Source organism: Chroicocephalus ridibundus, chromosome Z (assembly GCF_963924245.1).
Source record: "Chroicocephalus ridibundus chromosome Z, bChrRid1.1, whole genome shotgun sequence".
Taxonomy (NCBI): Eukaryota; Metazoa; Chordata; class Aves; order Charadriiformes; family Laridae; genus Chroicocephalus; species Chroicocephalus ridibundus.
This window is the reverse complement of record NC_086316.1, coordinates 45,679,988-45,696,973: the sequence shown is the minus strand read 5'-3', so window position 1 is coordinate 45,696,973 and position 16,986 is coordinate 45,679,988. Positions and strand designations below refer to the sequence as shown.

At 34.5% G+C, this 16,986-nt stretch overlaps 1 protein-coding gene across 5 annotated transcripts in view; it reads left to right on the top strand.

Moving 5' to 3' along the window:
* The window catches only part of VPS13A (vacuolar protein sorting 13 homolog A), a 108,337-nt gene that overhangs the window by 67,941 nt on the left and 23,410 nt on the right, over positions 1–16,986 (top strand). For 2 of the 5 annotated variants that reach the window (XM_063320055.1, XM_063320057.1), the window contains exons 51-61: positions 2,008–2,046; positions 3,041–3,169; positions 3,873–4,006; positions 5,917–6,046; positions 6,403–6,638; positions 8,340–8,493; positions 9,379–9,525; positions 10,081–10,162; positions 11,382–11,451; positions 11,955–12,060; positions 15,677–15,790. In XM_063320055.1, the coding sequence (XP_063176125.1) occupies positions 2,008–2,046; positions 3,041–3,169; positions 3,873–4,006; positions 5,917–6,046; positions 6,403–6,638; positions 8,340–8,493; positions 9,379–9,525; positions 10,081–10,162; positions 11,382–11,451; positions 11,955–12,060; positions 15,677–15,790 (1,341 nt within the window). Of the gene's footprint in view, positions 1–2,007; positions 2,047–3,040; positions 3,170–3,872; positions 4,007–5,916; positions 6,047–6,402; positions 6,639–8,339; positions 8,494–9,378; positions 9,526–10,080; positions 10,163–11,381; positions 11,452–11,954; positions 12,061–15,676; positions 15,791–16,986 lie in introns of those variants that run through there. The other 3 variants (XM_063320056.1, XM_063320058.1, XM_063320059.1) reach the window with 2 other exon arrangements.

The window sequence follows — 16,986 nt, the reverse complement described above, 5'->3', positions numbered from 1 at the left end:
CAAATAGGTACCAAAAATGCAAACTAAAATACCAAAACTGAAAGAATACTTTAAATCAGATTGCTTCTTGTTGTAGTTCTGTTGTGATTTTTAAGTGTACACAATGATGTTAGATCTGTGTTTAAGACAGCTCAGCTTCCCATAATGTTTATTGTTATTTTCAAAAAAGTTTCTTCGCTTTTACTCAAGAATAGGCTATTGCCGTAAGCCTACACATCTGTTCTGTTTCCTAATACTCTTACGTTCCTCTGATCCACACTTTTGTTTGACTCCACATAGTTTTGGGTTCTTTACGTGCATGATTCCTCATCTAGTTTGTTGATAGAGTTCTGAAATGACAAAGGTTCATGTGCAGTGACATGGGCCACTTCATATCTAACTTCTTACTCAGGGAAAACATAGTCAGATTTTATTACTTCCTCATGTTTTGTGATTTATATTTGATCTAGAGTTGTTATTAGAATAAATTAAATTATCTTACAGAAACTGTTCTGCAAAAAGTATTCAAAGGTAATAGTTTTGAAAGTTCAAATACATTGCTGCATATATAATCTGTGCTTTTCCTGTGTTATCTGTTTTATTGACATGCTTACAGAATTTTCTAGCTTGTCCCACGAGTGTCATTGTTTCTCAGGTGTTTTATAATTGTATTAATTCATCTTAGTCTCCTTTCAGTTATCAAGTATCAAAGGAGGACTTTGTAGATTTTAGGATCACTCCTAATATCTTTTGAAAGATTAGATACAGCAGTTTATCAAATGGAGTAGTAGAGGCCAACAGAGGAATCTGTATCCCCTCCTAAATTATTCCAAACTTCACTCCCAAAATTGCTTACCTTTCCACATTGTGTTGATATTTTCCCTTTTGATAAGCAGTCTCTAAAAATCTGTGTTGTGACAGTTAAGTCTGCCAAGGCTGTTCATTTGTAACACAGTTGCTCAGTCCAGTGTGTTTCTTGTCCCTTCTAAATCTAGGTAGAGTCCAGCCATTATTGATCTTCCTTTGGGCACTCAGGTCAGGTTTCCAGGAACAAGTTTCCATCTGATCCTATTCTATTCTCTGCTACAGTTAACCTAGATTATTTTTTTTTAATTAATGCCTGTGACTTTTTCAAGTACTTCTCACTTTACTCTTTTACATTAGGTTGATCTGCAAAAACATAACAAGTTTGTTGAAATGTTAATTCATATCTCACCTTGCTCCACTCTCCTCCCATTCTATTTTTGTCACTTTAAGTTAAGCAGATCCTGCCTTCTGTTTTTCTTTTTTAGCCACGCATCTTTCTTAGTGCCAGATTGTCTGTCTTCTCAGGACAAAAAGCAATCCTTCTATAGAACGCATCTCCTCTTGGACATGTTCCCTGTCTGGAAGGCAGTCAGTCTATCAAAAACTTGAATTACTATTTTAGAAAAATCCATTTTCCTTCAAATGTTCTAATAGAAGTTGTTGGACAGTGATTAGTCTGAAGTGGCTTGCCAAGGACAGTCCTTTGAATTAGATATAGTGCAAGACAATTGACCAACATGTATCCTTAGGGAAAGAAAAAAAGAAAGAAAACATTTCCCAGGACTATATGTGAGACCACTGCTAAACATAAATTAAAGATCCTATTATGAAATGGGCATTGTATAAATATAGTATCTAGTGAAGCACTGAACAAGTGTGTGGCGAAACATTTGGAAACAGCATCATTTTGTGACACATTCTGTGGCTAAAGACTAATGGAAAAATTAATTTTTCAGGTCTCTATGGTTGATTCTGTAACTTCGTGTTTGGCCAGTCCTTTTTACTTATTTTGGTTTTGATTTTAAACTTTCATTTACTGTCGACTGATTATCCTTGAACTCCCTTTTAGCTCTCTTAATGCCATGTTGAGTCTTACTTGCTGTGTTTTATGCTAGTTTACAACACAATTTAAATTTCCTGTGTGGGATACCTGTTGATGTAGATAACACCTTCAATCTTACCATTTAACTATATTTTTTTCCTTTGTCTTCCTGCTTCCTGTGGTGTGAGAAACAATGGGAAAGGGAACTTAGTGGCATGGTAAGTTGGTGAATTAGTCTTTCACCATTGAAGATTTAATTCTAGGATTCAGACGCAATTAAATATAAACATCTCATTTCTCGACCTATGTTGGGGAAAGGTGCTCCTGAAGTTTTGGATATTGCAGATGAACAGTTTGAAATACACAAAGACTGGTCTATCTAGACAGACTTTGGCTCTTGCTGGATGGTAGTTATTATTAATCATAGCTTGTTCCTGTGTCAGGACTCTCTTAATTAGTTGGAAATTTTTCATTAGTTGCAGTTAAAACTTTTGTCTTCCCTGCCACCTGGTCTTGTCCTTTTGGTGTGTAAATTATTGAATAGAGACTGATTGTGGAATTTTTAAACCCAGAATGGCTGTGATTTCGGTTGTGGATGTGAATGGCAGAACGTGCTCTCTGATTTAGCTGCCTAATGCTTTGTATTTTATTTACTTATGTTTTATACCCACATATATATGTGTGTGTGTATGTGTATTTTTATACAGATATATGTAAAGTATTTCAAAAGAAGAGCTAGTATGCTGATGTCCTGCATACTCAAGTTACTATGGGGTGTATTTATGTTAATACCCCTTTTTGTCCTTGATTATTTGGCAAGAGGTCTATTAATGTTTTTTGGATTTATTTTTTTTAACAAGCTTGGCTGTTTAGGTGTTGTAATGATGCTCACCTTTATACTCTGGATTCCATATACATTATCCATTTTAAATCTACTTCTTCATGTGAATATGAAGTCTTACTGTTTTCACTTGTAGCTGCTTAACTCCTCGGTTTCTTCACTGTAGTCTGGATTATTTCTTACTTTCTTTCAGTTTATTGTGTTCAGGTAAGTAATTACTTTTAGATTTTCTAATGGAGTTTCTGATCTAATTCACTACACTTTTGTGTAGAATTTTAATAGAAATTTCACTTTGGGCTAAAGAGAATGCCATCTAACATCTACTTTGTTTTCTCACTTATTTTAAAATACTGATTTTTTTTTTTTTCCAGTGCATTCCCTTTTGGCCAGAAAATGATGCTAACAAACTGCTTGTTAGAGTTGAAAATTCTGACCTCCCCCCAAAGAAGATAAATTTTGATAAGCAAGAAAACTGTCTACTGCTGCATTTGGACAACAAGGTAAATGGTTGGCTTTGGAAATTAGGTAAAGCAACAAGGATGTTTCATTTCCATTCTCAAAACTTTCTGTCGTCCATACAATCAAGAATTGCAAAACCTTAGCTGGGGAAAAGATTATGTAAATGCAAGTGTATTATTCTCATTCTCGTGCTGTCTCCTTCCTGTGTGTGTACACACAGATACAAGTAGGTGTTTCATTTTAAATGCTTCTCTGCAAAGGAGATCTGCAGAAGCTGGAATAGGTTGTTTTGCTAGTCTTCCCTAGCTGAGGCTGAGAAGTCTTTATGTTAGTTCTAAAGTAACACTAAGTTATTTTGAAAAGTAACTTTGACTCCAACAAATACTTCTATGGTGCATATAATCTTATCTAGCAGTAGTTTTTAAATATATGAGTGTTTTTAATAGTAGAATGTTTTGGAGGGCATTAATGTGTATGAATGGTTCAAGGAAAATTCCTTTACTACCAGCCTAAATTTTGACGGTAGGGAACCTCTTCTATAGTTTTGATTACTCAATGCAATGCCTGTTACTTAGTAGGGATCAGAGAACTATTTAAAAAATATGTTAAAACACGTTTGTTCGGCTATTATATATGACTGTTTGACTGTTACTCACGAGAGTAAAAGTTTTCCAAAATATTTAAATTACGTTTGTTTTACTAGAAATTCATTACAGTGTTATTTATCATTTTTACATTTCATAGCTTGGAGGAATTACAGTGGATGTTAACCTGACTGAACATTCTACAGTAATTACCTTTTCTAATTACCATGATGGCGCAGCTCCATTTCTGTTGATAAACCATACTAAAGAGGAAATTATTGAGTATGGACAAAGGTATGTAAGAAGAGTTTTAGTGTGGATGTCTGCATGGAGACATGTGAACTGTTACTTCATGTATTGTAAGCATGCCTGTTTCTTAAGGAGCCAATTTTTAAAGAAATGGCTGTCAAATTTTGTCAGAGCACCCAAAAATCTCTTGTTTTATAAATTGAAGAGAATGAATTGTTAACAGAGCAGTGTTATGTGGTGCAAGGTGCCTGTTTCTACAAGTAAACCAGCTGTTTTGTGAGCTAAAAAAGCTCTCTGGCTCTTTTTCTGTGAATTTTGTGGCCTTGCCCTACTTTCCTGGTGGGGGCAAAGGATGGGTTTGGCTTTTCTGGAACTGTGTAGGTAGTGACTGTGGAGAATAAGTAACAAATGAGTTGTAAATGTAACTAGATTTGAGACTTTTACTGTTTTATCACGTTTCATTGAGATTTAGTTGAAAGAATGGGTTAAAAAGTTATGGGAGAGATAAGGGAATGGGCTGAAAAATCGGTAGGTACTTACATAAATTTTGTCAAGCCAGACCAAAACTAAAATTACTTTAACAAATACAAATTATCTGCAATCAGTTACAATTTGGTCCTGCACCTGCATGCAGCTGTACTGGTTTCAGTCTCAAACTGGAATGTCTTTGTAATGCTTTGCTACCATATGCAGATACTGTGCAATGCTGGTAAGTGTGAGCTTATCTACTGCATTCTTTACCCGTTTCTTTTTAAAAGCCAAGCAGCCTCTACTGTTTTTTACTCAGTCAATCAGACAAGAATAATTTTCCTTTTAGTCAATTAGAGAAGAATAATTTATTTTCCTTTCAGTCAATCAGAGAAGTGTTGTTTAAAGATTTTTCCTTGAAAAGTGGAAGAGCTGCTAGTCAAATTAAGCTTGCAGCTGTATGTTCCCTTTGTCTGAAGAATACAGTCAATTGTTTGCTTCAGTTTTTATCTGTAAAGATTAGTGATTTTTTTCTTTTTAGCTGACTTTTGGGAATCCTTAGTATAAATTTAGTAACTGTATATGTAATTTTTGTAATGAACTATGCAGAATAGAATAGATTATTTAGTTGGAAGAGAGCTAAAACGGTCGTCTAGTCCAACTGCCTGACAGCTTCAGGACTGACCAGAAGTTAAAGCATGGTATTAAAGGCATTATCCAGATGCCTCTTAAAAGCTGATAGTCTTGGGGCATTGACTACCTCTCTAGGACTCCTGTTCCAGTGTTCGACCACCCTCTTGGTAAAGAAATGCTTCCTAAAGTCCGGTCTAAACCACCCCTGGAGCAGCTTTGAACCATTCTTACATGTCCTATTGCTGGATCCCAGTGAGAAGAGATCAGCATCTCCCTCTCCACTTCCCCTGCTGTGGTAGGCTGCGTCCAGAGTGCTGTAGAAGACAAGTTTACCATTTTTTAACTGTATGTGAGGGCGAATGGAGTTCAAAATCTGTTTGTCTGAAAATATCCACTGTATCCATGTACTAAACACTGACCTGTTTTTTCCCTTCAGCAGATCATATAGAGGGAAACTTTACTAAACAACGGATTTTGACCATGCTTTTATTCTCTTGGAATATTAATGTTGGGCAGCACAAATCCTGAATTTTCCTTTTAGCTTGAAAGCTCTGCTGTCTGATTATTTTTTTTTTTCTCTACTTAATGTTCCCTGTTAACCACAAGTGGGGAAGAAAATGAGTATTTAAAATTTACTGTGTATATTTTATTTCTAAAGTATACATATGCATTTAGAAGTATAAATACTGTTTTTTTTATTGTGCTGAGATGGTTTTGTGCATATTTTTTCATGCACAGTGTTGTTTTAAGTTTTCATGAAAAAATAATTAAAGTGTTCTTGTTGAAATGCTAGAATGCGAGTCATTGACACAAAATATTCACTGACATTTTAATTTCATATTACTTTGTTCTAGCTCCCTCAGTGAGTTGGAAGACTGCCTCCAGCCAAATAAGGCAGTATTGTATACTTGGGCAGATCCAGCAGGATCTAGAAAATTGAAATGGAAATGTGGAAATAGAACTGAGGAAGTTACCCCAAAAGAGGTACGTTTATTATCTAAATTTCCTTTTAATGCTATCTTGTTTATTATACTGTCATGGGTGTATGTATGAAATTCCATATGTAATGAGTATGATCAGCAGTCTCATATATGAGGTTCAATTGTAGAACACTGTGTGTTTACTGGAGCTTGTGCCAATAAATAAGCATTGTCTTCGGTTCAACAGTGCATGTGTGTGAGAGAGACTGCTGTAAAAATTCATAATTAAAATTTTTAATTATTTTCATGTACCTTTAAAAAATGTCTTGTATTGTTGTTCATGTTGCTAAGACTTTTGCATTTGCTTGTGGAATAGAATGATGAATAGAATTGTAAAAACTTTTCCTCTCTCGTTTGTAGGACAAAATGGAAATACTCAGACTGGATTGTAGAAAAGTAGTCTATTTAGTGTCATTTTTTGAAGGTTTGCAGCGTATTGTCCTGATCACTGATGATGAGAATGTATTTAAATTGACATATGAAAGTGTAAAAGCAGAACTAGCAGAACAAGAAATAGTTCTGTCTTTGCAAGATGTTGGAATTTCCTTGGTTAATAATTCTACAAAGCAAGAGGTGTCCTACATTGGAATTACAAGGTAACTTATTCTATGTGTAACAGTCTAAAATGTTTAACCTCTGGTATTTTCAATCACTGTATTTAATTTGAGGTGCAATGGAAGAGGAAAAAGAGGTCTGGGTAAGAGTACTTAGAACTAAATAATTATGTTTTCCTATTGTAAAACAAACAAAAAAAGGTTTTCGCTGTGTTTTATATTAATGCATATGGTTTCTGTATTTGGATGTACGTGTTTTTGTAACACACAATTGTAACTCTGTGTGGCAAACTTACCAATAGATGGAACAGAAGTATTTCCTGTCCATGCAGTTTGAGGACTGATGATGAGAGTTTTTAACGAGTAAGGTCTGTGGGTAGTTTGTGTTAGTGGATTTTTCTGTCTTCATTACAGAAACAAATTGCTGAATTCTGAGTTGAAAACTTTGATGCAGTAGCAGCTTATAGTTCTTTTTAGTTTTGATTGAGAAATTATGGTGACTCCACGGCTCTAATACTTTAGATTTTCTACTATAATGTTTCAGAGGGAAGCAGAAAAGAAACTATTTAATGCTTAAGAAATGTTTGCTATCATATTGAAACAGTGGCTTTTTAGAATGCTTAAGGGACACTTTTATCTCATTGCCATAATCCACACATTTCTGTATATTCATAGCCATGAGGTTACTAGTGTTAGAGTCTTTTGATTAATTCTTTGCACTGCACTGCAAAAAAAACAAGTAAAAACTTCACATACACATAAACTTCATGTATTCACATCTATCATTCCATAAAGAAAATCCCACTCCTTGCCTTCACCTGAGAAAATGAGCTCTGATAACTGTCTAGATAGAGGAAGCACTCCATTGAAAGTGGCAGCTAATTGCCTAGATTCAAAGTAGTGTTGAGATTTGACTAAATCAGTGTTTTTTGGAAGCAGTCATCCATAGTCAGTAGTCTGGCAGTGCTTATAGTTGGTATTGTTTTCTTGTTAAACTCTGAGTGGATGAGAAGCTCCTGAAAGTTCCTTCTGAGGATAAGAGATCGGGTATGGTGAAGAAAACCCTATTATTCAGAATGTTTCCATTTACAAATGGCTTGTTATAAAAAGTATGGAAAAGGCAGTTTGTATCTAACTTGATGTAGATACAAGTTTCACCATGTCAGTTCTGGGATCACACACAATGAGGGTGGGGAGGAGAGGAAAAAAAGTGAAAACTTCCAACAATTTCAAGGTCGTACTCTATTTTGTAGCTGTTGTTTTGTGCTTTAGCTCACCTTTTTTTTTTGGTGTTTCTGCAATTGATACATCTGAGCATAGACACAGATGTAGCTAAAAGGGATTGGATTAGGGGGCTCTGTCTGGAAGGCTGTATAATTGTGGGCTACAGAGTAACTTCTGGAAAGAAGAAATACCCTCCAGCTGTCTGATAGCGTTGGGTTTTGTGCTATCCTATGCCTTCAGTTTGACTGTAAGGTGAAATCTAACATGAGAGCTCCTCACGAAGCAGTGGAATCAAGAGAAGAGTATAGTGCCCCTTAAGGATGATTAATTATGACTGGCTTCTGCTTAGTACCAAGAAGGCAGTGGGTGATTTGGATCGTTTTTATTTAATACAGTAGTGCGTTATGATGTGGTTTCTCATTCTGTAGTTATAAACTATTAAAAGACATACTATGTTAGGTAAAACTTGCTTTGAAATAGTTAATCCTTCTCTCTTGGTCCTTTGTTTTGTTTTTGTAGTTCTGATGTGGTTTGGGAGACAAAACCCAAGAAGAAGTCGAGATGGAGACCAATGAGTGTTAAGCAGACTGATAAATTAGAACAAGAATTCAAAGATTACAGTGAGCTGACTCCTTCAGAAAATAAGATTATTGAGTTGGAATCAAATGTTTTGGTAATACTGATAGTTCTCTAATTCTATAGTTTACATGTATACATGGGAAAAAGAAAATGTATCAGTTTTGCTGTCTTTGTAGAAACTTCCAGTGAAAGTTGAGGTGATTGATTTACCAAATCCATTTGAAAACCCTTCTTTATCTCTGTCTAGAAAAAAAAATATCTTTGGGGAAAAAAAATACATAAAAGTTCGAAAGCTTGCTATAGACTTTTTGATTTTTAGCCTCTAACTCTGAAATTTAAGTGTAACGTTTTTGAAGGTCATGGGACTAAACACGCATAAAACTACAGTAAGGAAGCTTTGCATTGGTTCATTGGTTATGCCAGGGAGATGGGCAGGGTGTTAGTTTTGGGTTGGGTTGGTTGGTTGTTTTAGGACAAAATCTTGTATTTTTCAAGTGCCTTATTGTAGGATAACTCAGTTGTGTCATTCAACAGCATACATATGAAAAAATAATTCCAGAAATTATTCTGGAATGTAGAAGCACATTATGCTTCAAATGCTGCTGTCCTTGTCTGTAGATAAATTCTAGATATTCATTAGAATTGTATTGTAGGTAAATGAACATGGGATAGGTAAATAAGCCAATTTTTATCTCAGTCATAGACTGTTATATTATATTATTCTGCCTTTCCTCTAGAAAGCCATTTATTAATTGCTAGTAATCCCCCAAATAATGCAGTATTTTGTAGTTTTATTTTTATCGAAATTTATGACAAAATTTGATTGTTTTAAACAAATGCAAGTTATGACGTGACTTAAAAGCTACAAAAATTTTATGGCTAAGCTATCTTTACAATGTTAATGAAATTCTAAAGTATATTATAAAAAGCAGTCTTTTGAAACACATAGAATACCAAATTTTCTTTAATAATACAATAGGTATGTTTAACTCCTAATGGAATGAACATGAAAATTCAGCAACCAAATGAGATTCCTATCAGAAGGAATTATCTGCCAGCTTTAAAAGTAGAATATAGTTCATCTGCGCATCAGAAGTCTTTCAGAATTCAAATTTACAGGATACAGGTGAGTCTTGTCAAAAACCAGCAAGTTGTTTATTGAATAAGAGCAACTTTTACGGAAACCTGGATTTATTTTTAGAATTGTTTTGATTTGTCATGTTTCAAATTTAATTGTACTCATTGACTTTTACATCAGTGCTTCTCAATCTTTGGAAATACTGCTTTAATGCTTCTGGGAAAAAAAAACAACAAACAAACAACTATGACTGTTCAGGAAAAACATTTACCATTCATCTTCCGTGCTTTTTCCTATGGTTTTCTTTACAACCAGCAAAAAAATAGATACAATTTGTTGCCTTGCAAATTCTTTGCAAAAATTCTGTGAACCATTTATTACCACCAATTAAGAGAAGCTTTTCTAGGCTATTGGGATTGGATTATTTCAGTTTGAAAATAAGAATATTTTGAGCCATAAGAGCGTCTTTTTTTTTTTTCCTGCTTTTGAATTGGTGGAATGCTACAGGTAATGTTCATAATTCTTGTGGTTGTCCTGATTTTAAAATATTTCACTATTGAAAAGCTAATGTGCTGCACCTTGTCCTGTCCTTACCCCTATTAGATACAAAACCAGATTCCTGGAGCCATATTTCCCTTTGTGTTCTATCCTATTAAACCTCCAAAGTCCATCACCTTGGATTCAGGTTTGTTGTTCTAGTTTAACATAATCCTTACTTCTAAAATGACAAGATAACTTGCTTGTGCTGAGGTTAGTCATGTAACTTTTATCAGATGAAGTCTGTATAAGCTTACTGACTACAGATAATGCAAATACTAATGTTAGAGATACGGAAGCAGTTTTCTCTAGATAGAAGATAAACTTAAAACCATTTAAACAGTTAACAGTCAGAAAAAAAACCCCAAACCAAAATTTCTTTCAACCATCAATATCATACCTTTTAAGCAGATCTTTTGACACGCTAATTCAGTGCTCTTGGAGAGCAAAAATAAGAAAAGATCAAAATGTTGCTTATCTTGATGGTAGTGAATCTGTTGCACCGTTTCTGTATTACTTGCTTTTGGAATTCGGGGGCAGTGAGGATTTAACTTTCAATCTTTAAGCACCCAATTTTTTCCTGCTGCCTCAAATAAATTGTTTATCTTAATCATGTTTGCTTGCATGCAATAGATGATCTAGTGACCTATCTGAAATAATCTAACTAATCAGAAAATAAATGTATGCTGGTGCTACTCTAAGATCAAAATTGCTATACAAGGCACCATTTATAAGTGTTGTAGATGGCAAATTTATATTTTGCTTGTTCTGTATGTAGCTTTCTGACTTCTCCATTGCTTGGAGCATAGGGCTCAATGTCATTACACTATGTGATGAACTAGTTTTCCCTTAACTCATTTAGGGCAAAGTCACTTGAACACCAGAGTAATCTCAGGAGGGATTCTGGATTGAGACAAAGAATACTGCTTGTAATTTTATACAGATGCTAATAAGTTGTCAGGTGTTTATTCTATGATCAGTTTCAAGCTAGAATGCATAAATCTGCCAGATTATTTTTTTTAGTTTATATTTTTGTATCGGACATTGGAAAATCTTATTCCATGACTAGGGAAATGATATAATTCTAAGATTATAGCAATATGAATTTGCTTTTAAATGAAAATGGCACATTTTTAGAACTCAGTGAAATAGAATTTTTATGTTTCATTTCATCGTTGTCTTCCTGTTCCTTTCTGATCCTGCTCTTTTCCCCGACTTAGTTGTTTGCCAGTCATATCACTATGTAATCCAGCTTTACAGGATTGAGAAAATCCTGAACACATATGACATTTTCATATTTAAAATATAAAGGTATGTATATCACATAAAAATCTGTGCTAATCTCTTTTTATTTTACAACTTCTTAGCACCAAAACCATTTACTGATGTCAGTATTGTCATGAGAACTGCAGGACAGTCACAAATATCTCATATTAAGTAAGTATTTTGACATTTTTATTTCTTTTGCTATTGTTTATGTTTAATCAAGCTTAAAATTAAAATTATTATAAAGGCAAACATAACACAAGATAATTTTACCGTTCTCTGAGAATGAGAACCAACTCGGAAAGATAAGAGCACTTAGAGAGATGAAAGCTCAGCAGAGTAAAGCAAGGATTTTTCAGTGTCTTTTCAATGCAGATTTTTAGTTTTTTTTCATTTAGAAAAAACTCTCTGTTTAACAGTGCTATATCCAGTGTTAAATGCTGCTACTTGATTAAAAAAATTCTGGCTACAGGAAATGTGTTTTATCTTGCACCGCTATGGGAAGCCGCCTTTTCACCAGTAAAGGCAAATCCCTCAGGGGGAAAAAAAAAAGTAGTACCTGATAATACATCAGTATAGTCAATACATCAGTGGCCTAAATACCCTAGATTACGTTTTACGTGTTACACATTTTCATAAAACACTTTAACAATTGTTTTTTGTTGCATGTATAGGTATTTTAAGGTACTGATTCAAGAGATGGATCTCAGATTAGATCTTGGCTTCCTGTATGCACTGGTTGAATTCTTTACACAGACTGAAGTGCCGAGTGACCAAGAGGTAGAAACCTTTTGTTTTTTAAAGATTAGTAGATTTTAATTTTGTAATTATTCAGCTTGTATTTAAAAAAAAAAAGAAAAAACAACTTGGTCTTCTGTGTCTGTAACATTGGTTAATTGTTGCATCTGTGAATGGTTTTTAAGAGTTACCATTGCCGGCAGTAACTCTTTCCTTTATCCTCATCTTGCATGCTATGCAAAGAAGGCTTCAAAATCTTCTGAAAAGAATGAAACTAATACTGTTGTAGGCTCTTTGGTATTATTAATGCCTGGGACATCAGTTAACTAAAAACACAAGACAGGAAGGAAGTGAAAAAATAACACTCTGTTTCTTAATGTAGTTTATTTTTAAATAATAAATCTAGGAAAACCTGGGCCAGGAAATCACTGAAACTTATCTGCCTATGAGAGCAAGAGAATATAAAAGGAATGGAGAGAGAAGTTAATTAGGAAGTAAAAGTGTCTTCAGTAATTTTATGCAAAATTATAAAATTCGAAGATGATGTAGTTGACATGTTGATGCTAAGTGGAGAGGAGAGGGCAGTGGGAGGGGAATTGACTTACTGTACAGGCAGAATGAGAGGAGTTTGTACATAGGAACAGTAGAAATAAAATATAATAACATGAAGTGCAAGGTAGCCTGCTTCGGAAGTAATGAAAACTTCAGACACAACCATAAAGCAACAGAAGAGCCAGAGTTTCTTGGATTTGCCAAAGAAAACTCAAAAAAAAGGTGATAAGCTGTATTGGTACAATGCAGGTCTGATGTATATTGGGCGTGCTGTTCTTTTAAGAGTACTGAAATTTGAATGTCACTACACAACAAACTGATAAATTATTTAGCAGAAAGTGTATTGGCTTTGGCTTTGTATCTCAAAAATGCTGCTAGTGGTAAATGAACCAGAAATATTTGCATAAAAGATCTGCCTGGATGAGTAGAGCAAAAAGATTCTTTTTGATGGGGCATTACAAGGTATTATCTTACCGTGACAAGTGAAAGGGATACTGGAAAGGCAACTTACTTTGCTTTTATTTCTCCGTATCTACACATCAGAGGTTAAAAAAGTATTACTGCTCAGGAATTATACTAAAATAAGGAGAAAAGATTAAAAAGTTGCTCCGGTGTAAATGTAATTAGAAGGAAGCATGGAACAAGAAGAGAATTAATTTCTGGAATAACATTTCAACCAAGATAGGAATCTTGTTAGAATTTTGTAAGTTTACAGCAGAATAAATTGATGTAAGACTTGTCTGCTGTGGGTTGTAGTTCAGTAGATATTTTCATCTAAGTAAATTTGCTATCCTTGCATGGTATAATGTATTAAATGCACCTTCCGTTTCCAACTTTTGTTTCTTAAGCATATGAAGTTCTTTGTTTTCAATTTAAAAGGGAATTCTGAAGGGCAAAGGGGTCCAGGAAGGCTGGACGCTCTTCAAGAAGGAAATCTTAAAGGCCCAGGAGCAGGCTGTCCCCAGGTGTTGCAAGATTAATGGATGGGGAAAATGGCCAGTCTGGATGAACAAGGGACTTTTGGTGGGATTTAGGAATAAAAGGAGGGTTTACCACCTTTGGAAGAAGGGACAGGCAACTCAGGAGGAGTACAGAGATCTCGTTGGGTTATACAGAGAGAAAATTAGGAAGGCAAAAGCCCAGCTGGAGCTCAACTTGGCCACTAACGTTAAGGACAACAAAAAAAGTTTTTATAAATACACCAACAAAAAGAAAGCCAGGGAGAATCTCCATCCCTTATTGGATGTGGGGGGGGGAAGTTGCAACCAATGACGAGGAGAAGGCTGAGATACTGAATGCCTTCTTTGACTGTGTCTTCAATAGTCAGACCAGCTATCCCCAGGGTGCTCAGCCTCCTGAGCTGGAAGATAAGGATGGAGAGCAGAACAACCCACCCATTACCCAGGAGGAAGTAGTCAATGATCTGCTTCTGCACCTAGATGTACATAAGTCTATGGGGCTGGATGGGATTCACCCAAGAGTACTCAGGGAGCTGGCGGGAGAGCTTATGTAATTACCTTGAACGCTTATGTAATTACATAGCTACACAGAACGCTTATGTAATTACCTTGAGTTTGGGCTTATCAGGCATGAAGATCTAGTTGATTCTTCCTAGTCCTGTCCTTCTTTCCTGTTGCTGTAATTTGAAGCCTGCAGAGCTCTAGTGGCACCCAAATTTTGCAGACTGACAAAACATTAATTGCTTGTTGACTTAGGAGCTCTCATCTCCTGGTGGTAATGTAAACTTTAAGTAAAATTTTAACTTAAATAATGGGGTCCTCTCTGGTGAGAGGTACCTTTCTCTAAATCAAGACCTAAGCATGTATTTTTATATAGTCTTTTCTTATTATATTATAAACTCTTGAAGCGAAACTGAGTAATATAATCTTTTTAAAGGCTGGATGAGTCCAGTTTTGTTAAACTTCTTTAAAAATATAAATAGTAAGAACGAGTATTCTAATTGTATGAAATGTAAGAAAATCTAAAGGTTTCCTTAAACAAAGCAGTCATTAAATGAACATTAATGATGTTACCTTAGAATTTTCAGAAATGTTATTGTATTTTTATATGCAGGAACATGTAGTCTAAACTGGTGGTTCCCAGCAGTGTGGTAGCGCATACAGTCTGTTACATCTTTTGATACCAGGTGTACCTGTGAATTCTAGATTATTATGGTAGTTTGAAGAATTATGTTAATTTTAAATGCATGGTTGTGTAGTGGAAAAAATACATTGTTGTATTTTATTCTCTCTTTCCCCTCTGAGTGGAAAAATTAACGATTTGAGATCAGCATTGTCAGCTGAATCACTGAATCCAGATATTAGAGGAGGCCCTCTTCTGCACTGTCATGTAATTTTTAGTGAAAACCCAGGGCATAATTTTAGGATTTGATCCCCACTTAACATTGAGTGCCTTGACTGTTTTGTTTGTTGAAGTAGCAATGTGTTTAAGTACCTGTGTTTACTGTTCTGAAAGGACCTCTCACATTATTTTCAGTTCTCTCATTATTTTCAGTTACAACTTCATTTGCTTTGACCGCTTCAGTCTTTTCTGACTATAACTTTAGAATTGTTATTATTTTAAAATATTTTTTATACTTGGACAATTTGTCAAAAACTGTGTCAACGGAATTCTAGCTTTTGAAGGAGAAAAGGGTACATGAAGGTCTTCTCAGGGTATATATAAGTCTAGTTTCTATATAACAGAAAATAGTCTTTAGTCTATGGTCTTTAGTCTTTGCACTGTATTATACGTTCAGAAAGTTATATTTGTATGCCCTTTGTTTGACCCAGGTAAAAATTGTCCACACTTTATTTGAAAATATTCAGTATTTGAACTTTCATTAAAAAAATTCTTCTGTTTTTACTATTAAATAGATGCATGTTGGATTGTCTTTTTATTTGTATGTTTCATCCTCTTCATACAAAAAAAAGGCAGCAAACATGCTAATTAAAAGCCCTCTGAAGTGTTAACTCTTAAGTAAAAAAGTAAGATCAGGAGAGTATAAGTAGTATTAGTCAATGTATTGCAACTCAGTGAAAAACACATGGTAGTTTTATGTACTCTAAATTTTAAAGTAATTTTTTTTTGGAAAATGCATTCACAGCTAGAACTTTTCAAAAAGGATGTTGAATCTCTTCAAGAAGAACTGATGAGTGTGTCATCAATGGATACGTCACAAATCAGCTTGTATGAATACTTTCATATCTCTCCAATTAAGGTATACCTTTCTCACATTACAACCTACGTTTGCTCTCTAACTGAAGAATTTTTGTATCCTGCAGGATAGTAGGCACTGGAAATGAAGAAACATAGTAGAGGTGGTCAAAAATAAAATAAAAAAGTCTAGAAAAGTGCTTTCATTGTTACCACTAACTTTATATGGGCTTTAATGTAAATATTTATTAAATATTTATATTTCTCTAAATAGTTTTATTTATAATATTTATATTTAATTTGTATTATTTTTATATAATATTTATTATTTATAATAGTTATGTTTATATAAATAGTTATTTATTTAATTCCTATCCATGACTTCCTTCATATACAGTAATCTTTTTATTATTTAAGAGATCCTTGCAAAATGCTATAGTTCGTGTCCAGACAGCGTGTTGTGGATTGGAGAATGAGATAATTTCTGAAAAAAATATACAGCTAGCATTACTGTGCAATGATGTTTTCTGCTATGTTGTTACTTACTCACTGGAAAAGCAGTTTTGGTTTTTGACTCCAGTAAAGTCTACTTTTGGCTATATTCCCATTCCCATAAACATTCAGGTGCAGCTGTTGAATAGTATGTGCATACTTACATGGAAGCAACAGCCTGTTTGTCCAAATCTAACTTTCATCCACTTTTAGCTTACTGGTCTTTGTTTTTTTGATTGTTGCTTAGCAGACAGTGTTAAAGCTGTGGTGGTAATTTGTAGGCTCTATAACAGTTCTTAATAAGAGAATCTCCACTCCATCCCATGGGAAATAGATCCAAGAAGGTTTGAGTTTTGCCTCTTTACAATATCTGGTGAGGTGTTAGAAATGGTCTGCTATTAGAGCAGGTAATTCCAGGAAATACTTGGCTAGTTTATGTGAACAGCTTAGCCTAACTCATTCCAAGTATATTTAGTAGCTGTTAAAGCACATCTTCATTTAGATGTTCATCGGTATGTCTCCAGTTGTTCTATTACAAAAACTAATCAGGACTTGACAAAAATAAAATGCCCTTTATGTGTTAAGATAGCAAAGCGAATGCTTTGTAACAAAATAAACAAAAGCTTATTTTTGAATGAATTCTGTTATATTTGACAAGAAAAACATGGGGGAGATAGGATGGACTAAATGGGCTGCAGGTTCTAATTAAAGACTAGTCTTTAACAGTTATGAAGTCAATATAGAGCTGTGAATTACGTGTCAATGATT